The sequence below is a fragment of the Dermochelys coriacea genome, chromosome 2, assembly GCF_009764565.3.
Source record: "Dermochelys coriacea isolate rDerCor1 chromosome 2, rDerCor1.pri.v4, whole genome shotgun sequence".
NCBI classification, from domain to species: Eukaryota; Metazoa; Chordata; order Testudines; family Dermochelyidae; genus Dermochelys; species Dermochelys coriacea.
In genome coordinates, this window is record NC_050069.1 from 89,491,890 (window position 1) to 89,519,757 (window position 27,868).

General features: G+C 40.6%; 1 protein-coding gene across 16 annotated transcripts in view; it reads left to right on the forward strand.

Moving 5' to 3' along the window:
* Positions 1–27,868, forward strand: part of PTPRM (protein tyrosine phosphatase receptor type M) — a 729,763-nt gene that overhangs the window by 287,255 nt on the left and 414,640 nt on the right. For all 16 annotated transcript variants that reach the window (XM_038390871.2, XM_038390872.2, XM_038390875.2 and 13 more), the window contains exon 6: positions 26,830–27,004. In XM_038390871.2, the coding sequence (XP_038246799.1) occupies positions 26,830–27,004 (175 nt within the window). The remainder of the gene's footprint in view (positions 1–26,829; positions 27,005–27,868) is intronic.

The window sequence follows — 27,868 nt, forward strand, 5'->3', positions numbered from 1 at the left end:
ATGGATCTCTGGTTGTATCCTACTCTCTTATCAGTTGGCACAGCTCCCTCCACTACATGGTGCAAAGGGTCTCTCTACAAGGGCACAAGAGGCCTCAGTGACATTGCTTCAAGAAGTACCCTTGTTGACATTTTCAGGACAGCTACATGGAGTTCCATCCATCCATTCAGAACACCTTATGCGGTGGTCCAAGACTCTAGTGCTGTCTTATCCTTTGGCACAGCAGTTCTACAAGCAGTTTTACCACCTGTATTCTCGCATCGTCCTCTTCTCTGAGTCCCCCACAATGGAATGCACATATGGACCAGCACTCAAAGAAGAAAGGGAAGCTACTTACCTTATTGTAACTGGAGTTCTTCAAGATGTGGGGCCCCTACCTGTATTCCAGTACCTTTCCACTCTGCTTCGAACCATGATTAGATATGCAGTAGAGAAGGAACTGGTGAAGTGGTCAATCCACCCCGCCCCTATACCTTGGTGTAGAGCATGAGGATAGCAGGGGCATGGGCACAGACCAATGGACGCTGCTTGCAATAATTCTCCAGTTTCAGGCACATGGAGAATATCTATGTTCACAATGGAATACAGATAAGAACCACATATCATGAAGAGCTCCAGTTACAAGGTAAGTAACTTTCTGCTGCAAAGAATGGGGGTGCTAGAGCTTTTCAAAGAAAAGGTCACCAGAATGTTTTATCATGGAGAAAATGTATTTTCCCATAGTCTCGTTCTTGGAAATGGCTGAAATCCTGCCCCCCTGCCAATAAATAAATAAATAAATAAATTAATGTGTGGCAGACATCTGGCATGGAAAATTTTATTCCATATAATTAAAGTTTGGCAAGTATAAGCAACTGAAAACAAGGTCTTATAATGGGAACTTGGGGCAACTTTAACAATAGGCAGTAATATCAGTCCCACCTATAATAATAATAATTAATAATAATTAATAATGGGATAATAGTGATACGTTGTTTAATCGAGAGGGAGGAGAGGGTCAGAGTCTTTCATGGCTTCTGTTTCACTTTCAGAACATGTGCTGCTTCCATAGTATCTGGGATACCAAGAACAATTTCAGTCTCATTTCCATTTTCTTACATTGTTTCCAAATAAATAGATTACACATTAATAAAGGATTTTGCTTTCCTTTTTGCCTTTGCTGTCCCTCACCTCAGTTTTCAAATATCTAACACTTTCCAGTGAGGATGGGAAAGGATTGATATATTCTATTCCCATCATTGATAACTGCTATAGAAGTGGTGTTGTTGTTGTTACTGAGAAGTCTTATGAACCATTTCTTCCTCAGAGATAGTTCTGGAAAGCAAATTGTTGCACATCAAAGTGCACCAAAGATAGGTATTGAAAAAAACAAACCCCAGTAGAATATAGCACAAGGTATTCTTATCCTCCTGGCAAATTACTAAATGGTGTATGGGGAAATATATATGAATATACCCTGGTGCAGTACACCTATAGAAGAAGCAACCACAAGTTAAATTTTCACAAGCATTATGTGCCATTCAAGTTCTGTATTTTCAGTCCTACTCATAACTTTTTGAAACGTTCATCCATATAGTTGAAATTTTCCTGGATCAGTCTGAAGACATCTAACCAAAACTGTTTCAACCATTTTATGAGTACTGAGAGAGTGGAACAATGCCGTTTTCCTGATTTATAAATAAAAACTTGTGCAACCTCTTTTTGAACCCAAATGGGTGGCGACTTGAAGGTTTGAAATTTGAATTGGAAGTAGTCATAAGTGAGAAGTTCTTTTGAAAATTTTAGTTTTAAAAAAAAGTATTTTTGATCAAATTTGATTTGTGTGCTGCACAGTTATTTCTTCTCTGCTCGTAAAGGATTTAATCTTACAAAAGTGCTGAGCACTTTTGCCTTGATCCAGCAAACTTTTTTGGATTGGGATCAGATTGATAAGCACCTTTCAGGATCCAAGTCCAAACTGTGCAGCTAAGGAAGGATATGCAGTACATTGAGTGATAGCTATCATTTCTGCATACCTGAAAACATAGTGAATTTGTGTGTGGGGCCAGAGTTTTTGGAGGTCATTGCCTTTGTTGGTGCGCATGGTACATTTTCATAGGTTTCGTTGACTTCAATGGAGCCAAGGCGGTGTGTGTCCGTTGAGGATTTTGCCCAGAGTATATCCATTGCATGAGTTCTGATTTCTTTCGTCTGTTGTTCAAAAGACCTGCAGTGGCTCCACTGTTGAGGGACCTCTGGACCCATGTAGAAGTGGGGAAAGTTTGGGCCTAAGGGAATAAAAAAAAGAGTGGAAATCTTAAAATTTTCTCTCTTTAAGCCAGATACTTAATGTTATTTCAATTCAATTTTTGTATTTTATTTCCTCTGTTTTTTCAATGGATTATTTGATACAGTCTGTGTTTCTTGCATTCCATATGTTTTTCTTTTGGCATCATTAACTACATAGTATTCTTATTGCATAATGAAAAAAATAGCTTGTTTACATTTGGGTAATAAATAACTTGCATGTAAATTAACACAATGCTACTGTGTAGTGATTATCTTTTAAAATGCAGTGATATTTAAAATCAGTATTCAGGTGCTGTTACATATAATAGCATAGCTGATAGGAAATCAGTATTTCATATTTTTTTGTGTGTTTATGTCGGGGGAGGAATTTAGGTGGTTGGTTTGTTGCCTTTTCTCTCCCAATTTTAACCTGTCTGACTATCCTGCTGTTAATTCCTATTTGTGCCACTGCTGAGTGCTTTTACACCCTCTATTTCTTATTTAGTTTCTGTGTCAGACGCAGAGGGGAAGAAAAGGAAATGCTTAGCAATCAGAGCAAAAGAAAGATCAGCAAAGCAGAGGGGATAGGACTTGGCTATCAATGAACACTGACCTATTAAACCTTCGATCCTATCAGACCTATTCAAACCTTCGTTTGAATTTCAGCAATTTATTTAGGAGAATAGAAAATAGCTAGGAAAGTTTTGGAAATAGCAAGGCCTTTGTTAAAGCAGAGGGTACAGAGCTCTACTGAAACTGAAGTGACAGTGTAAAAAGGAAAAAAAAAGTCACTTTCCTGATGATTGGTGAAGTGAAATAAATAAAAACGATGAACAGGTATTTATAAAACATTTATAGTGCAATATATTTTATTACCTGTATATTCTTATTCCTCACTCAATTTTATTTTATATTTCAAATCATATTAGCAGTCACATGTAATATTCTCATATTAGTTTTTTGGTTTATGTTAATGCAAACTATGATTGAGATTTTAAATGCACAAATAAAATATGGTCAAATTACTTTCTCTGGTGAGAATAACTGCATTCTCCAGTTGTCTGCCCCCTCCAAGCCAAAGAGAGGAATAAAATTGATCAATGTAGTGGATTAAACACTTATATTAACATTATTAAACTTTGTGTGTTTTTTAATATAAAGCAGTCACAAATTGAAATTGCATGTTTGTTTTCAGAATTTGTGAAATTATTGAAACATTGGTAGTTTTATTTTTTCACTATGTTGAGCTCTGAATGCAAGCATATGTGTATATTTGCTGAAACTTTGCACCTTAATAGAGTATATTTAAAATAAATGAGCTACAGCTCAATTCATCGTGTAGCTCACGAAAGCTTATGCTCAAATAAATTTGTTAGTTTCTAAGGTGCCACAAGTACTCCTTTTCTTTTTTGTGAATACAGACTAACACGGCTGCTACTCTGAAACCTGTTAAAATAAATGAAAAGTCACATGCACTTGGCATAATTTTCAAATACTTATAAAGTTACTTTTAAATGTAATTGTTAAAAAAGTCAGAAACGTGTCCTTTGTTGAAGACTAGTGGATGCTGTCCTTGTGTGATGGAAGTCCTGTAATTATTCACAAAAGCTAATGCGTGGACAGCAGCAGTGCAGGTTTCAATATGGTGCCCTACCAATGTACCCAAATCTTTACCTGATTCTTACTAAGAGGAGCATCCAGTCTGTGTTTCATTTAGTGTCTGTCTTCTCTACCAAGAGCCCTGGCAATAAAATCCATTTTTTTTCAGTTCTGAATGAGAGATTTTTGAGACATTTGTGCATTAGGTATGCGATTCAGTATAGCTCATTTCATAGAAGCCACTAAATAATTCTCAATAACAAATTTTAGTCACTACCAGTTTGAGCTCTAGACTCGGGGCTAATCCACTGCCCATTGAGCCAATGGAAATTTTTTGTCCCCTTACCAAATTTTCAGTCATTGATTCTTGAGAATTTGAAACCATAAAAATAAGCCGTTTTGAATAATCCACAAACAGTTTTGAAAAATTTCTTTATATATTTCTCCTTCATCTGCAGTTGATGTTGACGCTAACAACGTTGGGGCAGATATTATACAGTAAGTTCACCCTCTGTGGTTTTTCAACCAAGTTCTAAACTACAAAAGCATAACCTAGACTCCCATATTGTGGCTTGATACCAAGTAGGAAGTTTGGGATAACTTTTGGTCCCTTGTAGGTCCACTGCTGGACTCTGACTCTGTATGAACTTATCTCTGTAATGAAACCCAGGACTCTCTTTGGCTCTGTGCCTCTAATATGTGTAGTTGGAACCTTCTGGCTACTCCCCTAGGTAAGAGAAAAGATTTTTACCAAGTTAACATTTCAGTGCACCACAACTAATCTTTATAATAACATTTCAGGAACGTCACTCATATCACTTGAAGCCTAAAATGTCGGTATGTGTGTAAAGTAATGGAAACAGCTACAAGCATGTTGGAGAGCTCTTTTTGTTTAAAATATCACCAGGTTAAATCATCATGGCGATTCATGGTCTTTTAGTGTCCAATTTTTAAATTCTCAGCCATTTTCAGCTTTTTTACATGTGACTTACAAATTACACCTGTGTGATAGCACAGGCTTTCAGCTGCAAGTTAGATTTGTATGTTCTTTGGGGCAGAGACCTGGGGGCTTGTTCTGATCTCACTATCATCAAAAATATGGAGTTACACTGGAGTAAAGCTGGTGTAAAAGACATCAGAATCCATCTCCTTGTTGTTTTACACACTTTGGCTTTTTATCAACATTAATTATGCTTTGGATACTGTAAAACAGACAATAGTTTCTCCCTGTAGTCCTCCAGCTCTTTATACTCTTTTTCAGAGCCCATGTATCAAAAATATTAGACAAATCTTTCTCTTTCCTCTCCTTTTGCAGGGATTTCAGTCCCCATGAGTTAGCCAGGGGAAATTATTCAGTTGTATTTCTTATAATTCCACCTTTATGTGGATTTGGTGAATCTTTCATTGATGTTTAAGACTTCTGCAACATGGTTTCTAAAAGTAGAAAAGCTAGTGATATTCGAGACAAAGGAAATGTATGGACTTCTGTGACACTTCCCGGGGTACCCAGGGCTGTGAGGCACCTTGCTACCATCTGCCCTTAGTGTGAGGAAGTGAATTCTGTGCCTGCCAAGGGTCAGCTCCCCAACTCAATGGGCAACCCAAGCAGTTTCCTCTAGGCCTACACAGGCCCTGCTCTCTCTACAGGTTATCAGTTAGGCACACTCTAACCCCTGAGTCTTCTGAGCGTTTTCCTGGAGTACCCAGCACCTGTTCCACTCAGTTTCACAGATTTGGTGCTCCCAAGTGAACAGTACACCACAACTTATCACTTACACCTCAGATCACTGTTCTGCTTAATGCTTAAGTTTATAGAAAAAAAACAAACAAACACAGTGTATTTAACAAAATAAACCGATTTGAGTGATAGCAAGAAGGAGAATTGCAAACAAAGTTTACATGTAAAATTAATCATAACATAACATTCTAGAACCTAGACTTATTTGACGAGATTCTTTTCTGTCTTATGGAGCAATGCTTGTCCAAAGTCCTTCATGTATCTTACAGACGGTTTGGCTCTGATTTTCTGTTCATCAGACAAACACGCCTCCTAGGTAAAAGATGCAGGGTGTCTCTCGGTACCCTTAGATATATCAGGACAGTCCTTTGTTATTTTTCATAAACAGCACACCCCCTGGCTGATTGTATTTTTCCTGTGACATTTCTCTTGTCAATTTTCAGTCAGCATCTGGCTCCATATGCAAATAGACATATATTGCACATGTACTACACAGTGGCCAAATGAGATAAACGTCTGCTACCTCCTGCTTGAAAGGAACCTGTTTAAAACATGTCACCTCTTCGTTACTTGCCTTAACTTCAAGGCTTTGAGAACATAATTTCCAGTATAGATACATAACTTCTTAAATATTATCTGTCCATACACATCAAAATGATTATGATGACCATTGGGCTACTGGCTGTTGGTAGAGAACTTACATGCCACCCTTTGGTGAACTAAGTAACTAACTAAGATCTAGGGGATCCCTGTAAAACTCTGTGCAGCCTTTGTGCCCTTAGCCAGTTGTCACTGAGAGATTCCTGAATTACAACTTCATCCTTAGCTATTGTTAAAAATACAACCCATACAAGTTATATGAGAAATAGAAAGTCATCCAGGTTGCTACAGGAAAAATCTGTACCAGAGTCTCCTGCCTTCACTGTCTTACTCACATCACAGACAGGTTGCCCAAGGACACCACCTTGCTTTCTCTTCAGAGACCGCTAACAGGTGTAATCACTAGTTATAAAGTACCACACAATACTTCCTAGGCAAGCCGACTTCGTTCTTAAGGTCAAAAGCATTACAGAGAATACTTATTAAAAACTATAAAAACTTATACACATGCTAGTTAGCTTATCAGATCTCACCCGAACTCTCACATGGGCTCAGGTAGGAGCAGTCCTTCAATACCCTAGCCTAGGGGTTTCCTCTGTGGTCACAGATTCATCACAGCCTCTTCTCAGAAGTAGCACAGTCTTATGGGGCCTCAGTAGGCCCAGTCCTTCCAACCCTTCCCAAAGGATTGGGGCCCTGGGGACTGCAGGGGTCCTGTCCATCACTGGATCAGGAAGAAGGCCCTGAGTCAGTTTAAAACCAGGTTGTTTTTATGTGGATTTGGTGAATCTTTCATTGATGTTTAAGACTTCTGCAACATGGTTTCTAAAAGTAGAATATTTCAAAACAAATAAACAAAAACCTTTGTCTGTTGGTCCCTAGAGAAACCAGTTTGAGCTAGTATATGCAGGGGCTGGCTTCAAACGGTTGTTAATGGAGAAGGTACACTAGCATCCCCCCCCTCCCTACTAGAAAGGGTACATTCAATGCCACAATAATACATACACAATTGAATTGTTAATACAATGTACCCCAAAAGCATTAACCCTAATTCAGTTATGTTTATCTTAATTCTGTAAGGTTTGTTCAGGCTATTACTTGATATTGTCAGTCTGTCACATGGGGTGGGGTGAAATTTGGCTTAAAGTCACTTTCCTCCTGATGCATCATCTTGTCCCTGCTAGACTGGCAGAATACAGGGTGAATGGCATATCAGAGCCAGTTCAGAATCTCACCATCATTGTAGTGATTGATTAAAATGCTAAAGAGTTGCATTCTCCTGACAATGTATTGAGGCGCATCCCATTGCTCAGGTGTGAACAAGGGCCTGGAACCTGAAATATCATCAACATACCACCCTTCTGCTCTGCTCTGACCACCAGCACATCCCAGTTAAAAGGAACCCACTCTTCTTCCTGCTGGGGTAGTGAACAATCAAAGCTGGTTCACCCCCAAAAACTCCTGAACTCTCTAGGTCAGGAGTGGGCAAACTTTTTAACCCAAGGTCCACATCTGGGTGGGGAAATTGTATGCAGGGCCATGAATGTAGGGCTGGGGCAAGGGGTTGGGGTGTGGGAGGGAGTGTGGGGTGTGGGAGGGGGTGTGGTGTGCAGGAACAGGCTCAGGGCATGGGGTTGGGGTGCAGGATGCAGGAGGGGCCTCAGGGCAGGGGTGCAGGGGAGTGCGAGATGTAGGAGGGGGCTCAGGGCAGGGGGTTGGGGTGCAGGGTGTGGTGGTAGCTCAGGGCAGGGGGTTGGGGTTCAGGGGAGTGCGGGGTGCAGGAGAGGGCTCAAGGCAGGGGGTGCAGGAGGGGTGCGGGCTCCGGCTTCGCACTGCTTACCTTGCCTGCCCCACACTGCTCCCGGAAGTTGCCAGCTGTCCAGCATTGTCTCCTGGGGGGAGGCAGGCGGCTCCGCCACACGCTGCCCTCACCTGTGGGTACCACCTAGAAACTCCCATTGGCTGCAGTTCCCCGTTCCCGGCCAATGGGTGCTGTGAGGAGAGGTGCCTGTTGGCGGAGCCCTCTGCCCCTCCATCCCCCAGGGGCCGTAGGTACATGGTGCCGGCCGCTTCCGGGAGCAGTGCGGGGCCAGGGCTGACAGGGAGCCTGCCTTAGCCCTTCTGTGCCATGGGGCTGGCAATCCCATGGGCTAGATTGAAAGCCCTGATGGGCCAGATCCAGCCCGTGGGCTGTAGTTTGCCCACCCCTGCTCTAGGTTTTCAGCTTGTCCTAGAAGGGCAAGCCAAACAAATACAAGTGCAAAGCACCAGTAAGTTAGTTCAACACTGCAATCATGACTGATGCCTCTTGGCCCCAACCCACCCACCTGCCACCCCTGAAGTGGTTATCAGATGAGCTATAGCCTGTAAAGTGGACAGACTGGAACTGGAGGGGTTTGGGCGGCAGGGGTATATATGCAGTGGCGCAGTGGCTCCGACGGTAGCCGCTAAGGGAAAAAGTTTCCGACGCTTGTGCACGCAACACATGCACGCCTAATGTGGAATGGACGTGAACAAGCACTCGAAGAACAACAGTTACGAGAAGGTAAGTAACTGTTTTTTCAATATTGTTACACCCTCTGTCCGACAGACCCCTACCAACATTAAAAAAGATTGAATTAAATTGAGCCCAAAGGGAAGACTAAAGGAAGGAGTTATGAGTAAAATTTCTCGTTACTATGTCTGGTTCCATAATTCAATTTGAAATACCTGGGTCAAAAATGTCAGCCTCATGCTTACTTCGTACTATTTATTGTTATACTTATAAGAAGCACATAGGATCTTTATAGGGAAGAAGGCAGCACACTGCATTTATTGAGAATACAACAGTTAGCATATGCTTTTCAATCACACACACACACACACACACACACACACTCTGTCTGTCTCTCTCTCTCTCTCTCTCTCTGTCGGTCACGATCTGATGCTCCTGGAGTGTGGCAAGACGAACCCAAAGTCCCATTGCAAAGCACCCTGTTCTTACAGTCCTTTTTCTCTGTTGAAGTCTATAGATTTTGCTGTGTCAGTTTCTGACTGGTTACTCCTTGATTGGTGTTAACATTCCAAAACACCTCTGAGAGGGTCATCCTGTCCTGGTTTTGATTTAATCAACTGTCCTGTCTTTAGGGATGCTAGCCTTCACCTCAGGGTCGTCAGTTTGCCCTTCCTTCATTATGGATGCGCGTTGATGATTCTCTGGTGTTCTTAAGTCTCTTTACTCCTTCTTCCTTGACCATCTGACTATAACAATGGCCTTCACACCTTATCTTTTCCTGATGCATGCATTCCTCATTCACACAAACAATCTTTTACAGAGACCTTTGAGAATACAAATAGTGTCAGTTTATTTTGAATCTTCTTAACATAGACACAATACAAGATCCTGTCTCTTACTTACTAAACCTTAAAACAAAGAAGTGTATATTTAATTAGACTGCCTAATTTGTAATACATATAAAAAACCATAGTAGACATTCTAACTTATCCTAAAACAAAAGGGTGACCATAATCAGTCATAAAGATTGTCCTGGTCTGTCCCTGCCTTAACATCAGCACAGAATCTGTCAGGATGAAATCAAATCATATATTAATTCTCATAGTACAATTGTAAAATCCTGCTCCTACACTATGATTATTATTTTTACAGTGCCAGTATTGTCCTAGGTACTATTGTCCACCTCTGGACCTGTCTTGCTTTGGATTAGTCAGACATCTAACTTGAACGCCCATAGGGATGGAGTGACCAGTATCTTGCTCCTTCCATTCCAAAAAGTCTTTTTCAGGAGGCAACTAGGTGGCTCACTGTCTCCCAGAATGTGGCTGAACAGCATACTCCATATGTCTGATTAATCTTTTTGTTCCTTGTACCACTCCCCATGCCCCCACTTTGTTACATGAGAACCCAGTAGTGATTTTGATGGGTCTGCTACTCTGATGAGAACTTGCATATCAGAATATATTAAAAGGTTGGAATGTTCTAATCCCATCCCTCCTTCTCTTCCTAGGAAGTTAACACTTCTTATGTGAAGAGGCTTGGGATGTCAGGTGCACCACATTTTAGCTACTCTGTGATGCACTTAGATGGAAGAAGCAGGAAAACATCTGCAATATTCTATTTAGCACTATTCTAATGAATGAAATCTTTAGCAGGAAACCCTCCCCTCCCCCCCCCCCCCCCGCAAGCCTTTCATGAAGTCAATATCTATAGAGTGCCAAAGAGGACAATTATACATTTTTTTTTTATTTTATGCTCGCTTCCTAGACAGATGCTGGTCCCAGTTCTCAACATTTTTAATAAGGAGGTGAAATACAATGTATATTATATTTCAGAGAACCAGCCATGACTTGAAGTGTTGACTACTTATTAATGGCATTTTATTAGCTGAACAGATTTAGAAGTGGACAAATTATTAAACCTCAGAAATGTTTAAAAAGATTATATTCTGTTTCTGCTCCAAAGGTACAGAACTGCTGCAACAATTTTCCTTACAAAGAAGCACAATGCTTATCGTTGGGTGGGGGGTACTTTTTCTAATTGTATAGTCTTTCTGGATAAGCTAGAGTTATTGACATGTGGGTTTGCTTCTATTCTGTTATGTTCTATTTAAAAGTGATGGAAAGAGGTTCTTTATAATTCTAATAAGCATTAAACATTTAGAAGTTGCAACTCTTTTCAGTTATACTGACTTTTTAAAGACAAAAATTTAAATTGTTCTGTGAGTGCTTTTTTAAAAACAACACATGGTAGTAATAAAAAAAAACCTGGCTCTTGTCAGCATGATACCAAGGAACTTCAGTACATAAACTCAGAGCAGCTATTTTGGGGAAATTACACTTAGCTTAATGACTCCAGAAAATGCAAGAAAGCCCTTGATACTTTCCTTCTGTCTATTTAATTTCATCTTCACATAGGATGATTGGGATCACAATGTTGTCAATAAATATTTGTTAATCAGACTGCTAGGTGTGTAACTTGTATAGTATTATCTGATTGCTTTATTGAGCATTCATTTGCAGATGAAAACCACATACTTACAGATAGCATTGTAATTTGGGGAGAAAGCTCAATGACCAAACATTAAAATGTTGGAATTTGAAATCTTTGCTCTATAGTTCCCCAAATAATGTTTTGTCTAAATATCTGATAATTACACTTGAAAATGCAGTTCCAGCTGGCATTTGAAATAGACTTATCCCAAACAGGACAGTAATATTTAGAATTTCCATCTTTCCACGTTGGCCTCATTAGTTGATTGAAATTTACTTGTTAATATATGCATGTGGAATAAGCATGGAATAATCACAGATCTGGTTTTTCTGTCTAGATCAACAAACATTTGTCTTGGTTATGAAAGCAATTCTAGACATTCAGAGGTCCAACTATCTTAATTATTAGAATAAAAACAACTCTAGAAAGCAATTGCGCTGAGGAATTAAATTACTGCTTGATTTATATTATACGCATGGTTTAAACAAAATTATTTCCGGCATTACTGCTGTTAGTAGTGATCCCAGTGGTATGAATTGAATAGTCATTTTACAAATGTGCATATTTGAAAGAAGGATAATGCAGACTCTTTCTTTTATTAAATAAAGGAAAAGCTGCTTACTCCACCTGTATGAATATAAATTGGTGACCTAGCTTTCCTTTTAAGCCTGAACTGGCAAAAGAGTTTTAAAAAACAAAACAAAACAAAAAAAAACCCTTGAGATTGATTGATTTACTTAAATTGCTGGAGTTATCATCCTAGAATGTCAATGTCTTTACATCTATTTCTCTGATTTTTGTTAAAACGCTCTGACAGGTTTAATGTATATCTTGTTGCTGGTAAAATGCTGTTCATTTACGTTAATTCATTGAATAAAGGAGACTGTAAGTCTAATTTAACCATCAGCCTATTTTGTCTCATTCTTGCTTGGCCTAATTGAAAATTGTGTGTGTTTTAAGATACTTCCATTTTCCTTTTGTGTGACTTTAACATGTTGCCACCATTACATTTGAGGTTTCAATCTGTGTATGTCATCAAGTTAAATATGATGTTTTTCCACAACCATGAATACTAAATAATGTATGCTGGAGTATTTGGTTTAACAGAAATCTTTGTTCTAGTGAAAAGAAAAGGAGTACTTGTGGCACCTTGGAGACTAACATTTATTTGAGCATAAGCTTTCGTGAGCTACAGCTCACTTCATCGGATGCATTCAGTGGAAAATACAGTGGGGAGATTTATATACACACAGAGAGAACATGAAACAATGGGTTTTCTCATACACACTGTAAGGAGAGTGATCACTTAAGATGAGCTATTACCAGCAGGAAGTGGGGGGAGGGGAGGGAGGAAGAAAACCTTTTATGGTGATAATCAAGGTGGGCCATTTCTAACATTGACAAGAACGTCTGAGGAACAGTGGGAGGGGGGGAAAAGGGGAATAACATGGGGAAATAGTTTTACTTTGTGTAATGACCCATCCACTCCCAGTCTCTATTCATGTCTAAGTTAATTGTATCCAGTTTGCAAATTAATTCCAATTCAGCACTCTCTCGTTGGAGTCTGTTTTTGAAGGTTTTTGGTGAAGAATAGCCACTCTTAGGTCTGTAATCGAATGACCAGAGAGATTGAAGTGTTCTCCAACTGGTTTTTGAATGTTATCATTCTTGACATCTGATTTGTGTCCATTTATTCTTTTACGTCGAGACTGTCCAGTTTGACCAATGTACATGGCAGAGGGGCATTGCTGGCACATGATAACATATATCACATTAGTAGATGTGCAGGTGAACGAGCCTCTGATAGTGTGGCTGATGTGATTAGGCCCTATGATGGTGTCCCCTGGATAGATATGTGGGCAGAGTTGGCAACGGGCTTTGTTGCAAGGATAGGTTCCTGGGTTAGTGATTCTGTTGTGTGGTTGCTGGTGAGTATTTGCTTCAGGTTGGGGGGCTATCTGTAAGCAAGGACTGGCCTGTCTCCCAAGATCTGCGAGAGTGATGGGTCATCCTTCAGGATAGGTTGTAGATCCTTGATGATCCGTTGGAGAGGTTTTAGTTGGGGGTTGAAGGTGATGGCTAGTGGCGTTCTGTTATTTTCTTTGTTGGGCCTGTCCTGTAGTAGGTGACTTCTGGGTACTCTTGCATTCCACTATGGATGTAGAAGCCCACTACACCAACATTCCACATAAAGATGGACTACAAGCCATCAGGAACAGTATCCCTGATAATGTCACGGCTAACCTGGTGGCTGAACTTTGTGACTTTGTCCTCACCCATAACTATTTCAAATTTGCAGACAATGTATACCTTCAAATCAGCGGCACTGCGATGGGTACCCGCATGGCCCCATAGTATGCCAACATTTTTATGGCTGACTTAGAACAATGCTGCTTCAGCTCTCGTCCCCTAAAGCCCCTACTCTACTTGCGCTACATTGATGACATCTTCATCATCTGGACCCATAGAAAAGAAGCCCTTGAGGAATTCCAGCGTGATTTGAACAATTTTCATCCCACCATCAACCTCAGCCTGAATCAGTCCACGCAAGAGATCCACTTCCTGGCCACTACCGTCCTAATAAGTGATGGTCACATAAACACCATCCTATATGGGAAACCTACTGACCGCTATTCCTACCTACATGCCTCCAGCTTTCACCCAGATCACACCACATGATCTATTGTCTACAGCCAAGCTCTACGATACAACCGCATTTGCTCAAACCCCTCAGACAGAGGCAAACACCTACAAAATCTCTATCAATCATTCTTACAAGTACAGTACCCACCTACTGAAGTGAAAAAACAGATTGATAGAGCCAGAAGAGTACCAGGCCAGTCCTTGTTTACAGACAGCCCCCCAACCTGAAGCAAATACTCACCAGCAACCACACAACAGAACCACTAACCCAGGAACCTATCCTTGCAACAAAGCCCGTTGCCAACTTTGTCCACATATCTATACAGGGGACACCATCATAGGGCCTAATCACAACAGCCACACTATCAGAGGCTTGTTCACCTGCGCGCCTACCAATGTGATATATGCCAACATGTGCCAGCAATGCCATGTACATTGGTCAAACTGGACAGTCTCTACATAAAAGAATGAATGGACACAAATCAGACGTCAAGAATTATAACATTCAAAAACCAGTTGGAGAACACTTCAATCTCTCTGGTCACTCGATCACAGACCTAAGAGTGGCTATACTTCAACAAAAAAGCTTCAAAAACAGACTCCAACGAGAGACTGCTGAAATGGAATTAATTTGCAAACTGGATACAATTAACTTAGGCTTGAATAGAGACTGGGAGTGGATGGGTCATTACACAAAGTAAAACTATTTTCCCCTCCCCCCTACAGTTCCTCAGACGTTCTTGTCAACTGCTGGAAATGGCCCGCCTTGATTATCACCACAAAAGGTTTTCTTCCTCCCCCACCACTCTCTTCCTGCTGTTAACAGCTCATTAAGTGATCTCTCCTTACAGTGTGTATGATAAAACCTATTGTTCCATGTTCTCTCTGTGTGTATATAAATCTCCCCACTGTATTTTCCACTAAATGCATTCGATGAAGCGAGCTGTAGCTCACGAAAGCTTATGCTCAAATAAATTTGTTAGTCTCTAAGATGCCACAATTACTCCTTTTCTTTTTGCGAATACAGACTAACACGGCTGCTACTCTGAAACTTGTTCTAGTAAGTGACTCACCAGTTAAAACTTAGTCATCCAGGGTATGTCTACCCTGCATTGTAAACCTGGGTTTGTAGGACTTGGAGTTTCTAAGCCCATACTTGTGCATTCACACTGTATTGTAAACCTGGGTTTACAATTGCTGGACTTGGCTCTCCTGGCATATTCCATACTGCACTATGCAGACCTTGTGACTCGGGTCCGCAGCTTGAGCTGTGTCCACACTGCAAAATGACGGGGCTTGGACCCAAGTCTCAGTGGGACTCTGGCTCTGATCCACCCCTCCTCCCCCATTAGGGTCCTAAGACCTTGGTTCTGAGTAGGGCCCTATCAAATTCACGACCATGAAAAACGAGTCACGGACTGTGAAATCTGGTCTTTTGTGTGCCTTTACCCTATACTAGAGGTTCTAAAACTGGTCAGTGGCCCGCGAGCTCCATTCAGATGGTCCTCTGATAGTTCCGTCTAAGCTCTGCCTTCAGAGCTGAGCTCCCGGCCAGTTGCCACTACTCTCCAGCTGCCCAGATCTGAAGACAATGCCACCACCGCAATCTTTCCCCCGCTCCAACCTTGTGATCTTCCCACAACTCCTTTTTGGGTCAGAAGTCCTACAATTACAACACGGTGAAATTTCAGATTTAAATAGTTGAAATCATGAAATTTACTATTTTTAAAATCCTGTGACTATGAAATTGACCAAAATGGACCATGAATTTGGTTGGGCCCTAGTTCTGAGTGCTTACTGATCTAAGTCAGACTGATTTGTGTGAGGACAGAAAGAGGCTTGGGCTCAAACCTGAGTCAAAGCCTGCATGTAAAGGACCAGGGTGTAGCCTGTTTGGCCTAGTGGTCATTGCTGGGCTGGTGTCAGAGTCAAGGACAGCCTTGAGGTGGTAGTCAGTGAGCAGGGATCAGAGTAATGGCCAGAGTCTGCGTGAGGATCAGGCCAGAATCAGAGATCGGAGATCAGGAGTAGTTACCAGGCTGAAGTGAAGAGGCAAGAGTCAGGCTGGGGTCAGAGACCGATGATCAGAATGTGAAGCAGGACAAGATCTGCAGTTCTAGCAAGCCAGAAGTCTGTATGGTTGCCCAGACCACTTCTTGTGGCACCCTCCAAGATTAAATAGTAAATGTTGGCAAATCAGAGGGTGACAGGGTCGCTCTAGCCCTTCTGGTGGTACTGCCTGGGGCATCTTGCCTCCACAGTGCTCCTTGGGAGGTGGCTCTCCATGACCTCCCAGTGGCCCAGCTGCCCCAGGTTTTAGTCCCTAATATCCTTTCACCTCGCTTAGTGTGCAGTGTAGACATACACCGATTAGTTTAAACAGTGTTTCTGAGTGATATTTTTTGTATTGTGCTCTCTGAACATTTGCCTAAAAGCGGCTCCTCTACATCCAGCGGAATCTAATTTTTGCCACTTTTGCATCCCCTCCTCACTGAAGTATTGTGTTATCAGAATCCTTCTAGCCTAAAAGGGGTAGACTCATCTCTCTTTGGAGCCAATCAGAACTTGTCTTTCATTGCCCAAAGGGATTTGTACTCAGTGATACTGGGCCATCTTCCCCTTTTCAGGGGATGAGCATCCTGTCCCACCATTCTCCCAGTCTCAGTGGCATAGAGGACTGGAATCCTTGACCCATAATAGAACCTGGATCTCCCACATGGCACTACTGAGCTACCAAGTGAGATGAAGAGAAATATATTTATCTGGCTGATGCTGCAGGAAGTTGTGTGTGAAAATTTTAGACAACACAAAGTTGTTGTGGCAACCTGTTTTACAACCTATTGAAACTCAATCCATTACCTTAGTGTAACATTGTAAAACGTAAATTGTATACAGTTTTATCAAAATGGGATTAGCAAACTACAGATTTTGTCATAATTTTCTGAGAGATGCTAAAAAGCTTCAGATTAGGGTTCCATGCAAAAAACGTTTTGCCATTTAAATAAAGGCATTTATTTTAACAGGATGGGAATAATATTCTCTAATGACCAAAGTGGTTTAACCTAAGTGATCTGGTTGTGTTTATTTGTGGGGTTTTGTGACATACCAGGGTACAATCCAGACAAATGAGTAGCTGTGTCACTCCTGCCATTTAACCTGGGGTGACCTTTACAATGCTTTCCCATTGTAGCTTGCAGCCTGGACTGCTCACAAACAGCCTCCAGCATGCGCTCTGTATGTGCAGCAACCAGCCAGCCGCACCTGGGCTCTTACCAGTCTTGGTTATGGTGCAGTGTGACCCCAAAACACTCCCAGCCTTAGATTTTCCCTCAGAAACGTACGTCCTGTATTGCCCAGCCCTCTCCTGAACAATACAAGTTTATATAAATGCTGTTATTTCTTTAATAGAAATAATGTGCACACAACTTGCTATCATAAACAGAGTTTCCCAAACTCCATAGATTCATAGATACTAAGGTCAGAAGGGACCATTCTGATCCTCTTGTCCGACCTCCTGCACAGCTCAGGCCACAGAATCTCACCCACCCACTCCTACAAAAAACCTCATCTATGTCTGAGCTATTGAAGTCCTTAAATCATGGTTTAAAGACTTCAAGGAGCAGAGAAGCCTCCCTCAAGTCACCCATGCCCCATGCTACAGAGGAAGGCGAAAAACCTCCAGGGCCTCTCCAATCTGCCCTGGAGGAAAATTCCTTCCTGACCCCAGATATGGCGATCAGCTAAACCCTGAGCATATGGGCAAGATTCACCAGCCAGATACCCAGGAAAGAATTTTCTGTAGTAACTCAGATCCCATACATCTAATATCCCATCTCAGGGGATTAGTCCTATTTACCCTGAATATTTAGAGATCAATTACTTACCAAAATCCCATTATCTCATCATACCATCTCCTCCATAAACTTATCAAGTAGAATCTTAAAACCAGATAGATCTTTTACCCCCACTGCTTCCCTTGGAAGGCTATTCCAAAACTTCACTCCTCTGATGGTTAGAAACCTTCATCTAATTTCCTGGTGGCCAGTTTATACCCATTTGTTCTTGTGTCCACATTGGTGCTGAGCTTAAATAATTCCTCTCCCTCTCCTGTATTTATCCCTCTGATATATTTATAGAGAGCAATCATATCTCCCCTCAACCTTCTTTTAGTTAGGCTAAACAAGCCAAGCTCCTTAAGTCTCCTTTCATAAGACAAGTTTTCCATTCCTCGGATCATCCTAGTAGCCCTTCTCTGTACCTGCTCCAGTTTGAATTCATCCTTTTAAACATGGGAGACCAGAACTGCACACAGTATTCTAGGTGAGGTCTCACCAGTGCCTTGTATACGGTACTAAAACCTCCCTTATCCCTACTGGAAATGCCTCTCTGATGCATCCCAAAACCGCATTAGCTTTTTTCACAGCCAATCACATTGGCAGCTCATAGTCATCCTATGATCAACCAATACTCCAAGGTCCTTCTCTCTTCCGTTACTCTAATTGATGCATCCCCAACTTATAACTAAAATTCTTGTTATAATCCCTAAATGCATAACCTACACTTCTCACTATTAATTTCATCTTTTACTATTACTCCAGTGTACAAGGTCATCAGATCTCCTGTATAATATCCCGATCCCGCTCTGAATTGGCAATTACCTCCCAGCTTTGTATCATCTGCAAACTTTATTAGCACATTCCCACTTTTTGTGCCAAGGTCAGTAATAAAAGATTAAATAAGATTGGTCCCAAACTGATCCCCGAGGAACTCCACTGGTAACCTCCCTCCAACCTGACAGTTCTCCTTTCAGTAGGACCCGTTGACAGGCTCCCCTTTAACCAATTCCTTATCCACCTTTTGATGTTCATATTGATCCCATCTTCTCCAATTTAACTAATAATTCCCCATGTGGCACGGTATCAAATACCTTACTGAAATCTAGGTAAATAGATCCACTGCATTTCCTTTATCTAAAAATCTGTTACTTTTCAAAAAAGGAGATTAGGTTGGTTTGGCACGATCTACCTTTGTAAAACCATGTTGTATTTTGTCCCATTTACCATTGACTTCAATTGTCCTTAACTAATTTTCCTTCAAAATTTTTTCCAGGACCTTGCATACTACAGATGTCAAATAACAGGCCTGTAGTTACCAGGTTCACGTTTTTTCTTTCTTAAAAATAGGAACTATATTAGCAATTTTCCAATCATTCGGTACTACTCCTGAGTTTACAGATTCATAAAAATTCTTGCTAATGGCTTGCAATTTCAGGTGCCAATTCCTTTAAGATTCCTTGGATGAAGATTATCTTGGCCCCCCCGATTTAGGTCCCTTTAAGCTGTTTGAGTTTCGCTTCTACCTCAGATTATGGTTATATCTACCTCCATATCCTCATTCCCATTTGTCATGCTACCATTATCCCCAAGACACCTCTTAGCCTTATTAAAGACTGAGGCAAGTATTTGTTTAGATATTGAGCCATGCCTAGATTATCTTTAACCTCCACCCATCCTCAGTGTTTAGCCCTAACCCTAACCAATTTAAACACACTGGTTTAGATAAAAGAATAAATAAGTTTAACTACAAAGAGAGATTCTAAGTGAGTATATATAATGAGGCATAAAGTGAGCAATGGTTGCAAGAAAATAAAGATAAAATGCTCTTGTTGTCTGCCTTAAGAAACTATATCAGATTCAAGCAAAGTTTCTCAGCAGTCTTACTGACCAAACTCTCTACGTCAGGACCCCGTCTCTCAGAATCCAATGAAGGTTTCCTCTGTTGCTTCAGGTGCAGAGAATCAATGGGCAGGGATGGTGGGCCTGTGCCCTGGGGTGTTTGTCCCTCCTTTTTACAGTGTCAGTCCCCCCACTTGAAAAGCATTTCCCACTGAGATGCAGAAGACAAAAAATCTGTGGGTAAGAATATTTTCTGCTTCTTTTTCCTCATTTTGAGCTTCCTTTCTTTCCCCTTCCTGCTTGATGGCTCTGTTTACTGCTTAAATGCAAATTAATCAGAGCGCACCTTTCATTGTTTAGGACAGAGCTGTTTGTTGGGTTGCCAACTTCCTTGTTGCACAAAACCGAACACCCTAGCCCCGCCCCTTTCCTGAGGCCCCACCCCCCACTCATTACAGTCCGCCTCCCTCAGTGGCTCGCTCTCCCCTACCCTCATTCACTTTCACTGGGCTGGGGCAGGGGGTTGGGGTACAGAAGGGGGTGAGGGCTCTAACTGGGGGGTTCAGGCCCCAGGGTGGGGCCAGAAATTAGGGGTTCGGATGGGGAGGGGGCTCCAGGCTGGGACAGGGAGTTTGAATGTGGCAGGGCTGAGGGCTCCAGCTGGGAGTGCAGACTCTGGTGGTGGGGATGAGGGGTTCAGGTGCAGGAAGGGGCTCCAGGCTGGGGCCGAGGGATTCGGAGTGTGGGAGGGGATGTGGGAGGGGAGAGGGCTCTGGGCTGAGGGTGGCTGGCTCTCTGGAGGGGCTGGGGTTGAGGGTTTGGGGGTCAGGAGGGGGCTCCAGACTGGGGGGTGGATAGAAATAGATTTTGTCTGTTAAAACTAAAATAATGTAATACGCAGTGTGCCATACTGGGCCTGTGTTTTAGCGTTATGTCTGGAAAAAACAAATCTGAGTCCTCTGCCTTTTCTTCAGATTTCAAAATTAGGGTTAAATTTCCCTATATGCGTAACCGCTGTGTTACCCATACAGTCTGGTGATGATTTTGTGCAATGGCTAGAGGTGTGGCTCACATTTAAACAAAAAGGAAAAGAAACTAAATAGGGGCCCTGACTTGGCCAGGGACAGTACAGTAAAAAAGGAGCCTCTTGCGTTTCATGCACCTCTCTGTAAGCATTGTTGTTTCAAATTAATGTAAATCTTGAATGAAGTGATGCAAAGCAAAATGCACATGAAAGTGTCAATAAAGTAAAATGTATTTTGATTTTTAGCTCCTTTGAGAATTAAGCTATTATATAAAATTATCCACTGTTAGATAAAACTCCTTTTCTCCCCTGCCCCTCAAAGTAAATTCTGCAAATAAAACAAGAAACTTAAAAAAAAATGTATTGCATCATTGCAACTTGAATTTTTACCCACATTTTTAATGTGAATAAAACCTGGAAAACAGTCTACATATATGATGATTCTGTTTCTTCATACAATTTTCTTAGTGTGCTGAGAAACTTTTCAATTATGCTGTAATGAAACCTTGAAATATAAGCCATATAAAGAAACTCTGATCACACATTTGGACCTTTTCCTCCATTTTTGGTTGTTACAGTGACTGCTTTTTTGGCTATAGTAATAGGCTAAATGCCTGAAGGTCCCCCACAGGATTATGAAGATGTCTGTTGTAAAAAGAAGAACTTTATGTTATGTTCATTTACCAGTAATGATACAGCATAGCTGTGCTAAAAGAGAAGAATGTTAGGTACAGCAAAATGGTTAGCACTGTCCATCGTTAATCTAACTCCTCTTTATACAGTGTACAGAAATACTGAACTATGCCTATCCATTTAGCTATTGCTGAAGGAGAGCTCTTTTCTTTTCTTTTTTCTTATGCTGTGGTCCGGTAGGTATTTAACTCATCATATACTTTCATTCCTTACCAATCCTCTCTGTTCATGCTGCACTAAACAGAATAACCTTCTTTTCCATAGGCTGTTGCTTCTTTAGGTCAAGGTTTGGGAGGCATAGGGGAGATTACTATCTCTGTACTGTACTTTTTCTTTGGATAACAGGAATGGTGTTCCCTGGGACATCAATCTAACACCATTCACTGACGCTAAATTTCCTTTGATTTTTGATGATTTTCTAAAGGATGAAAATGAAAAGTGCTGGGGGGTTTTCTGAGATCTACAATGGAATCTCATGTTAATGATTCATTTCATCACTGTTTGAGTTCTGCCAGTCTCACTAAACTGGCAACTTAGAACAGAGCTCTTTAAATAGGAAAAAAAAAAGTTTTAAAAAAAATCAGTTAAGGTTAATGTTTACTAATATCCTTTTAACAAGTCAATAACTGTCTTAATATTCTTCAGTAAAGTTAGCAATAAATAAGTCTTGTTCTGGAAGTCATTTGTGAATTTTAGAGCAACGAGTAACAACCTATTTGCTGAACTCTGTATTCCTGAGGGAGCTGAAAATGTGAAGAATCATCTGTAGCCAAGGTGTGCTCCGTTTGATGAGTTTCATGTATAGTGTTTATTTGAGCAAGAGAATGGAATAGATTGCACTCATGAAATGTGCTCCATGCACCTCTAATTTCAGTCAAGGTTATTGATATAAGAATAGCTGATGTGTACCTTAGGGCTAAAACTTCCCACACGTGATCAAACCATTTTCTCTTTTTTGGGGCAGGAAGTGGGATATTAGAAATCAGGCAAATTAGCTTGTGTATGAGAACCCACCAGAGGCTTAAAGAATGGCAGGATCCCAGGGGAACAATAGGTTATAAGTTATAATAAACTCTGCAGTTAGTCTCTCAAATGCATAAATCATTTTAGTTTTTCATTTTACATATCTACAGAAAGAAATATGAAATGTGCCCTTTAGAACCAGATGTAAGACAATTTTCTTCCTGGACTTCCCATATTTTACTTTGGGTATGTCTGAACCACAAAACAGACAAACAAAAGGTATGTGTTGTTAACTCAGGTTAGCTAACCTTTGTTAGCTAATTTTGGATTAAAATGACAATGAAGACACAGCAACTCGATTTAGAGCTCGCATGAGCAGCTTGAGTTAAAGCCTCTATGGGTATGTCTACACTGCAGTTGAGCAATGTGATTCCTAGTTCAGATAGACGGACTTGTGCTAGCTCCACTTGACTTAGTGTGCTAAAAATAGCAGCGTGGACGGTGTGGTATGGATGGCAGCTCGGGCTAGCCACTCCAGGTCAGACCTAAGGGGGGGGTTGGGTGGGCTTGGAGTCAAGATGCCAACCTGAGCCACTGCCAGTACTGCAACATCCACTGTGCTATATGTAGCTGTTAACCCAAGCTCAAGCTGCTAACCAAGTTAAAAGATGAGTTGCCATGTTTTCACGGCTATTTTAACCTGCATTAACAACACACCTTTTTGTGCAGTATAGACATGCCCTTTGTGTATATTACGATCTAGTCTGTATTGCAGGAGGAATGGAGTGGCACAACCCCAGGAAGACCTCCAAGGGGACCTCAAGGGACAATCCTTTCCCAGTCCTGGGAGAAAGGGGGAGAGTATGTAGTATAAACGACCCTTTTGCCTGGTCTAGCCTTCTCTCCTCTCTCTGTTTGCTATCTGTGCAAATAGATGTGAAGGTTATGTAAAGTCATAGCGCCATCTCTCCTGACCTCCCTTTGGAGTGGCTCGTGCCCTTGCAATAGGAGGGATTAGTACCTGAGTGCTACCAAGTATGGGGAATATGAATGTCCATGAGGGCAAAAGGCCAGTGGTTGGGAGTTTATGACCCTTCCCCCACTTCATTGTTGCAAGGACAAGGTAATCTAGCCATCTGTTTCTTCTCTACTCCTAGCATCTAAAGTCAGGGAGTGAGTAAAATGTATTTTCTTCTCCCAGAGGCTAAAATTGCCATCCTTTTGCTGTTTCTCTTGCAAAACAAACTGTTCACCTCATTATGCCATGAAGAAATATCATCATGTTAGCTAGAAATAATTTTCAATATACTTCAATAATTCTGCAGTTCTGTTGTAATTGAGACAGTCCAGTAAACTTCAGGCTGATCAGGACCATGAGTCTAAGCCTGTTATCTGCTTTACTCACAACACTAGCCTACTCTTAAAAAGTCCCAAAGCAGTCCACAAGATGAATCTTCCAGACCGTTTTTTTTGTGCCTGTCTGTCTTGTGTCTAAATTATATTTTTCACATTTGTTAGTAGATTAGGAAGAAGATGTAGGTGCTGGGTACACAGAACTCTACCTGAAATCAGTGGCAACTGTGATTGCTCAGCAACTCTGATAATTAGGCCTAAATGACTGACTGACTTGTGTTAAAAATGAAATTAGTACTGCACTTTAAACATTATTAATTCTCTAAATTCCTAATTAAACTTATCTGCTAACTTCCTAGTCTTTATGCCAGAATGACCTCACAACTACCATAAGCAAAGGGAATGAAAATAGTGGTTTGCCTTGAAATGGTTCTTTCTGAGCTTTGCTTACAGTAATTGTGATAAGAAAAGGAGTACTCGTGGCATCTTAGAGACTAACAAATTTATTTGAGCATAAGCTTTCGTGAGCTACAGCTTACTTCATTGGATGCATCACTCCGGCAGGGAAAAAGATTTCTAGGAATTTTAAGGAGCTGGTAATTGTCTCATGTCATGCTCAGATACGGGGATAAATAATTTTTAAACAATGGCTCTCACACAGTTTTCCACTTTGGGAATTGTACATAGTTCTAAAATTTTAAATTACAATGCTGTCACCACAAATTTACATTTAAAAGAGAAATGTCATTATATTACAATACTCATTAAAATAATGCAAATCATTATTTACTGTGTAATATCCTGCTATGTTGGCATTAATACTGTGATTAACATTGACTCTAGCTTCATGAATTATGTACAATAGCCAATTTAATACGACCATTATTTGCAGCTTTCAGTGGCTATTAGCAGTATTTTAAGGTTACTTTCAGTATGTTTCAGAGTAGCAGCCGTGTCAGTCTGTATCCGCAAAAAGAAAAGGAGTACTTGTGGCACCTTAGAGAATAACAAATTTATTTGAGCATAAGCTTTTGTGAGATACATGTATTAACATATATATATTAATTCTTAATAACATTCAAAAACCAGTCGGAGAACACTTCAGTCTCTTTGGTCACTCAATTACAGACCTAAAAGTGGCAATTCTTTAACAAAAAAAACAACTTCAAAAACAGACTTCAAAAACAACTCCAACGAGAGACTGCTGAATTGGAATTAATTTGCAAACTGGATACAATTAACTTAGGCTTAAATAGAGACTGGGAGTGGATGGGTCATTACACAAGTAAAACTATTTCCCCTTGTTTATTTCACCCCCTACTGTTCCTCACATGTTCTTGTCAACTGCTGAAAATGGCCCACCTTGATTATCACTACAAAAGGTTCCTTCCTGCCTCTGCTCTCCTGCTGGTAATAGCTCAACTTTCCTGATCACTCTTGTTACAGCCTGTATGGTAACACCCATTGTTTCATTTTCTCTGTGTATATAAAATCTCCTCACTGTATTTTTCCACTGAATGCATCTGATGAAGTGAGCTGTAGCTCACGAAAGCTTATGCTCAAATAAATTTGTTAGTCTCTAAGGTGCCACAAGTACTCCTTTCTTTTTTCAATATGTTGACAACTAAACATGATAATTAACAAACTGAGCTCAGCATTTCCTTACCGGGTCTTAAATTTTGCAACACAAACTACAAATTCCTAGGATAGAAAACAGAGAGGGCTAGCTGTCTTAGATAGTTCATAGGGCAGGCCTCATACAGTTTTGTAGCCTGCTCTGTGTTCTTAAATAAAGTCACAGGAACATAATAAAAACAACAAATATAGTTAAATAGTATAGGCTGCTGCATGCCCCTCTGCAGAAAAAATGGCACCGAGGGCCTAAAATGCTACAAGATTCCTCTGGGTTTTCTGTGAATTCTTCTGCTAGGGGAATGATGTTTCCTTTCAATCCTGTGGAAATTCAGAATAAGAAAGGGTTCAGTTCTCAGAAACTGCAGGTCCCCCTGAAGCCTGAGAGATTCATTATGAGGCTCTGTGCCTCTGCATCAGTCTTGAGACTCCAGTTCTGACAGGATCACTGGAGATTTGGTGGCAAGTGGGATGCTCCACGGTTCAAAGGAGCACATAGGATGGGGAATAAATAGTGCTGGGCAGAAAATAAGAATTCCATTTTGCAGAAAATGTTGAGGTTTCAACATTTGTTTTCATTCCAGATTGGGACACTGAGTGCTTTTGACATTTTTCTCAAACAGTATGACTGGCAGATACCTACGGGGCCCTTCCCCCCCATAACAGATAGTGTTAGAGCACTCATGTGAGAAGTGGGTATCGCAGGTTCAAGTCCTTCCTCTTCCTGATTTGGAGCACAGGTTTGAACTAGTGTCTCCTACCGTCCAGGTGAATAACCTAACCACAAGGCTATTAGCTAATCTGCAAGGGATCTCTGTCTTTCTTTGGTTTTGACCAGAAATTCCAACCTGGACCTGGAAAGCCTTTCCATCTTTCCGATGACAGTTATGTTGAAACTGACACATTTCAGAAAAAAGTTTCGGTTTTGACCAATAAGTATTTTCTGGCAAAAAATGTTTTGTTGAAATATTCATGACAAGCTCTAGTAATGTAGCCTGAGTCTGTATGAACTTTCTTGACAATTTCTTGCTAGTTTACATTGAGGATAATCAGAGAATCATAGGACTGAAAGGGACTTTGAGAGGTCATCTAGTCAAGTGTCCTGCAGTGGCAGGACTAAGTGTTATCTAAAGTTTAAACTATCCCAAATACATGTAATGAATGTACCTTCTTTCACCCCAGTTGTATGGATCCCCAAATCAAATAGTGGCTCTAGGCAAGGACAGTGCCATGAGAGAAGCTGTTTCCCTTACATGCAGGCTGGGGAAGATCCATGTGCTTATCCGCAGGTCTGGGGAAAGAAGGAAAGAGATTTAGGGCATATTGATTTGCACGTCGCTTTAAAAAAATTCTTTAATATCTTGAATACAAATAAACCAAGCAAATAAGTGCCATTGCTCTTAAATCTGTGTATTAGTTCATCTATAAAGAGTATAGACTAGCAGCCTTGCTAGTTGTTCCAGGTGAATGATTGCCCACTGCTGTTGTTTTAACCCTAATTGGAATAGAACAGAAATGTTATATGTTGGAAATGTCTTTAAATTTAACATATTGTGACCTCTGCTTTTCTCCCCTCTTTTGAGAGAATTGGAGAAATAAAGTTGCTTTTCAATAAATGTTTTTATTTTAAAACAACTTTTGTTTCTTACTCTAGGGCATTTATGTAAGGGATGCACCTTTGAAGGACATAAAGGTGTCTAATGATCGCCGATTCATAGCTTTTTTTAATGTGGTGAACGCTACAAAGCGAGATGCTGGCAATTACCGCTGCATGATTCGCACAGAAGGAGGAGCTGGAGTATCAAGCTATGCAGAACTGATAGTCAAAGGTATTTCAGAATATAATATGTATTTATTTATAATATGTACATGTTTGGTGTATGACATAAGAGTATGCAATTGCAATTTAAGTATGTCACCCATAGCCCATTAAAGTCAATGAGAGGCTCAGTAAAAAAGATCTGTGAATCAGACCATTTTTATGTAAATCTCAAGATTCTGTCCTGCTCTTAAAGACTAGTGGGAGATGCCATCCTGAAGGGTTATTTATTAAATACTACTATTACTACTTGTGTACGAAAAGCATTTAAAATATATATGTATTTTTAAATGTACATTTAGATGATTCTTCTGAAATGGAATGAATGTTCCTGGCAACCTATCTCCTATGTGGAGGCTGCATCCTAAAAATGTATTTAGTGTGAGGTATGAAAAAATAAAGGAAAACTCTTAAAATATAAATATTCAGCATATGGGAGATTTTAAAAACGTCAGAAAAAGTTCAAAATGTGAAATGAATGTATACAAAGTTGACCAGTTGCATCATAGAAAACAGTGCTGATACAACTATATTGCATTCTCTTTAAATTACATTTTGCTTACTTCTTTTTATATCCGGTTTTTATATCAGAGAGAATATATCTGGGATCTTTTCAGAGAAATACAGATTCTATAGCAGCTGGTTCTTGGAAGCTCTGCAGGGTACTCTAACATGGAGATTGATCCTGAGTCTGAAGAGTACTTACCCATAACAATGGCCACCTAATCTGTTCATGACTCCCACTTTCTAAAGGGAGTAGTCACAGATGAGGCCAAATGCTATAGATAGTGAACAGGAACCCAACAGCTAAAATGGGGTGGGGTCAGTTCTTGTATGACTGATATGCCATTAACTGATATGTTTTATAAAGCTC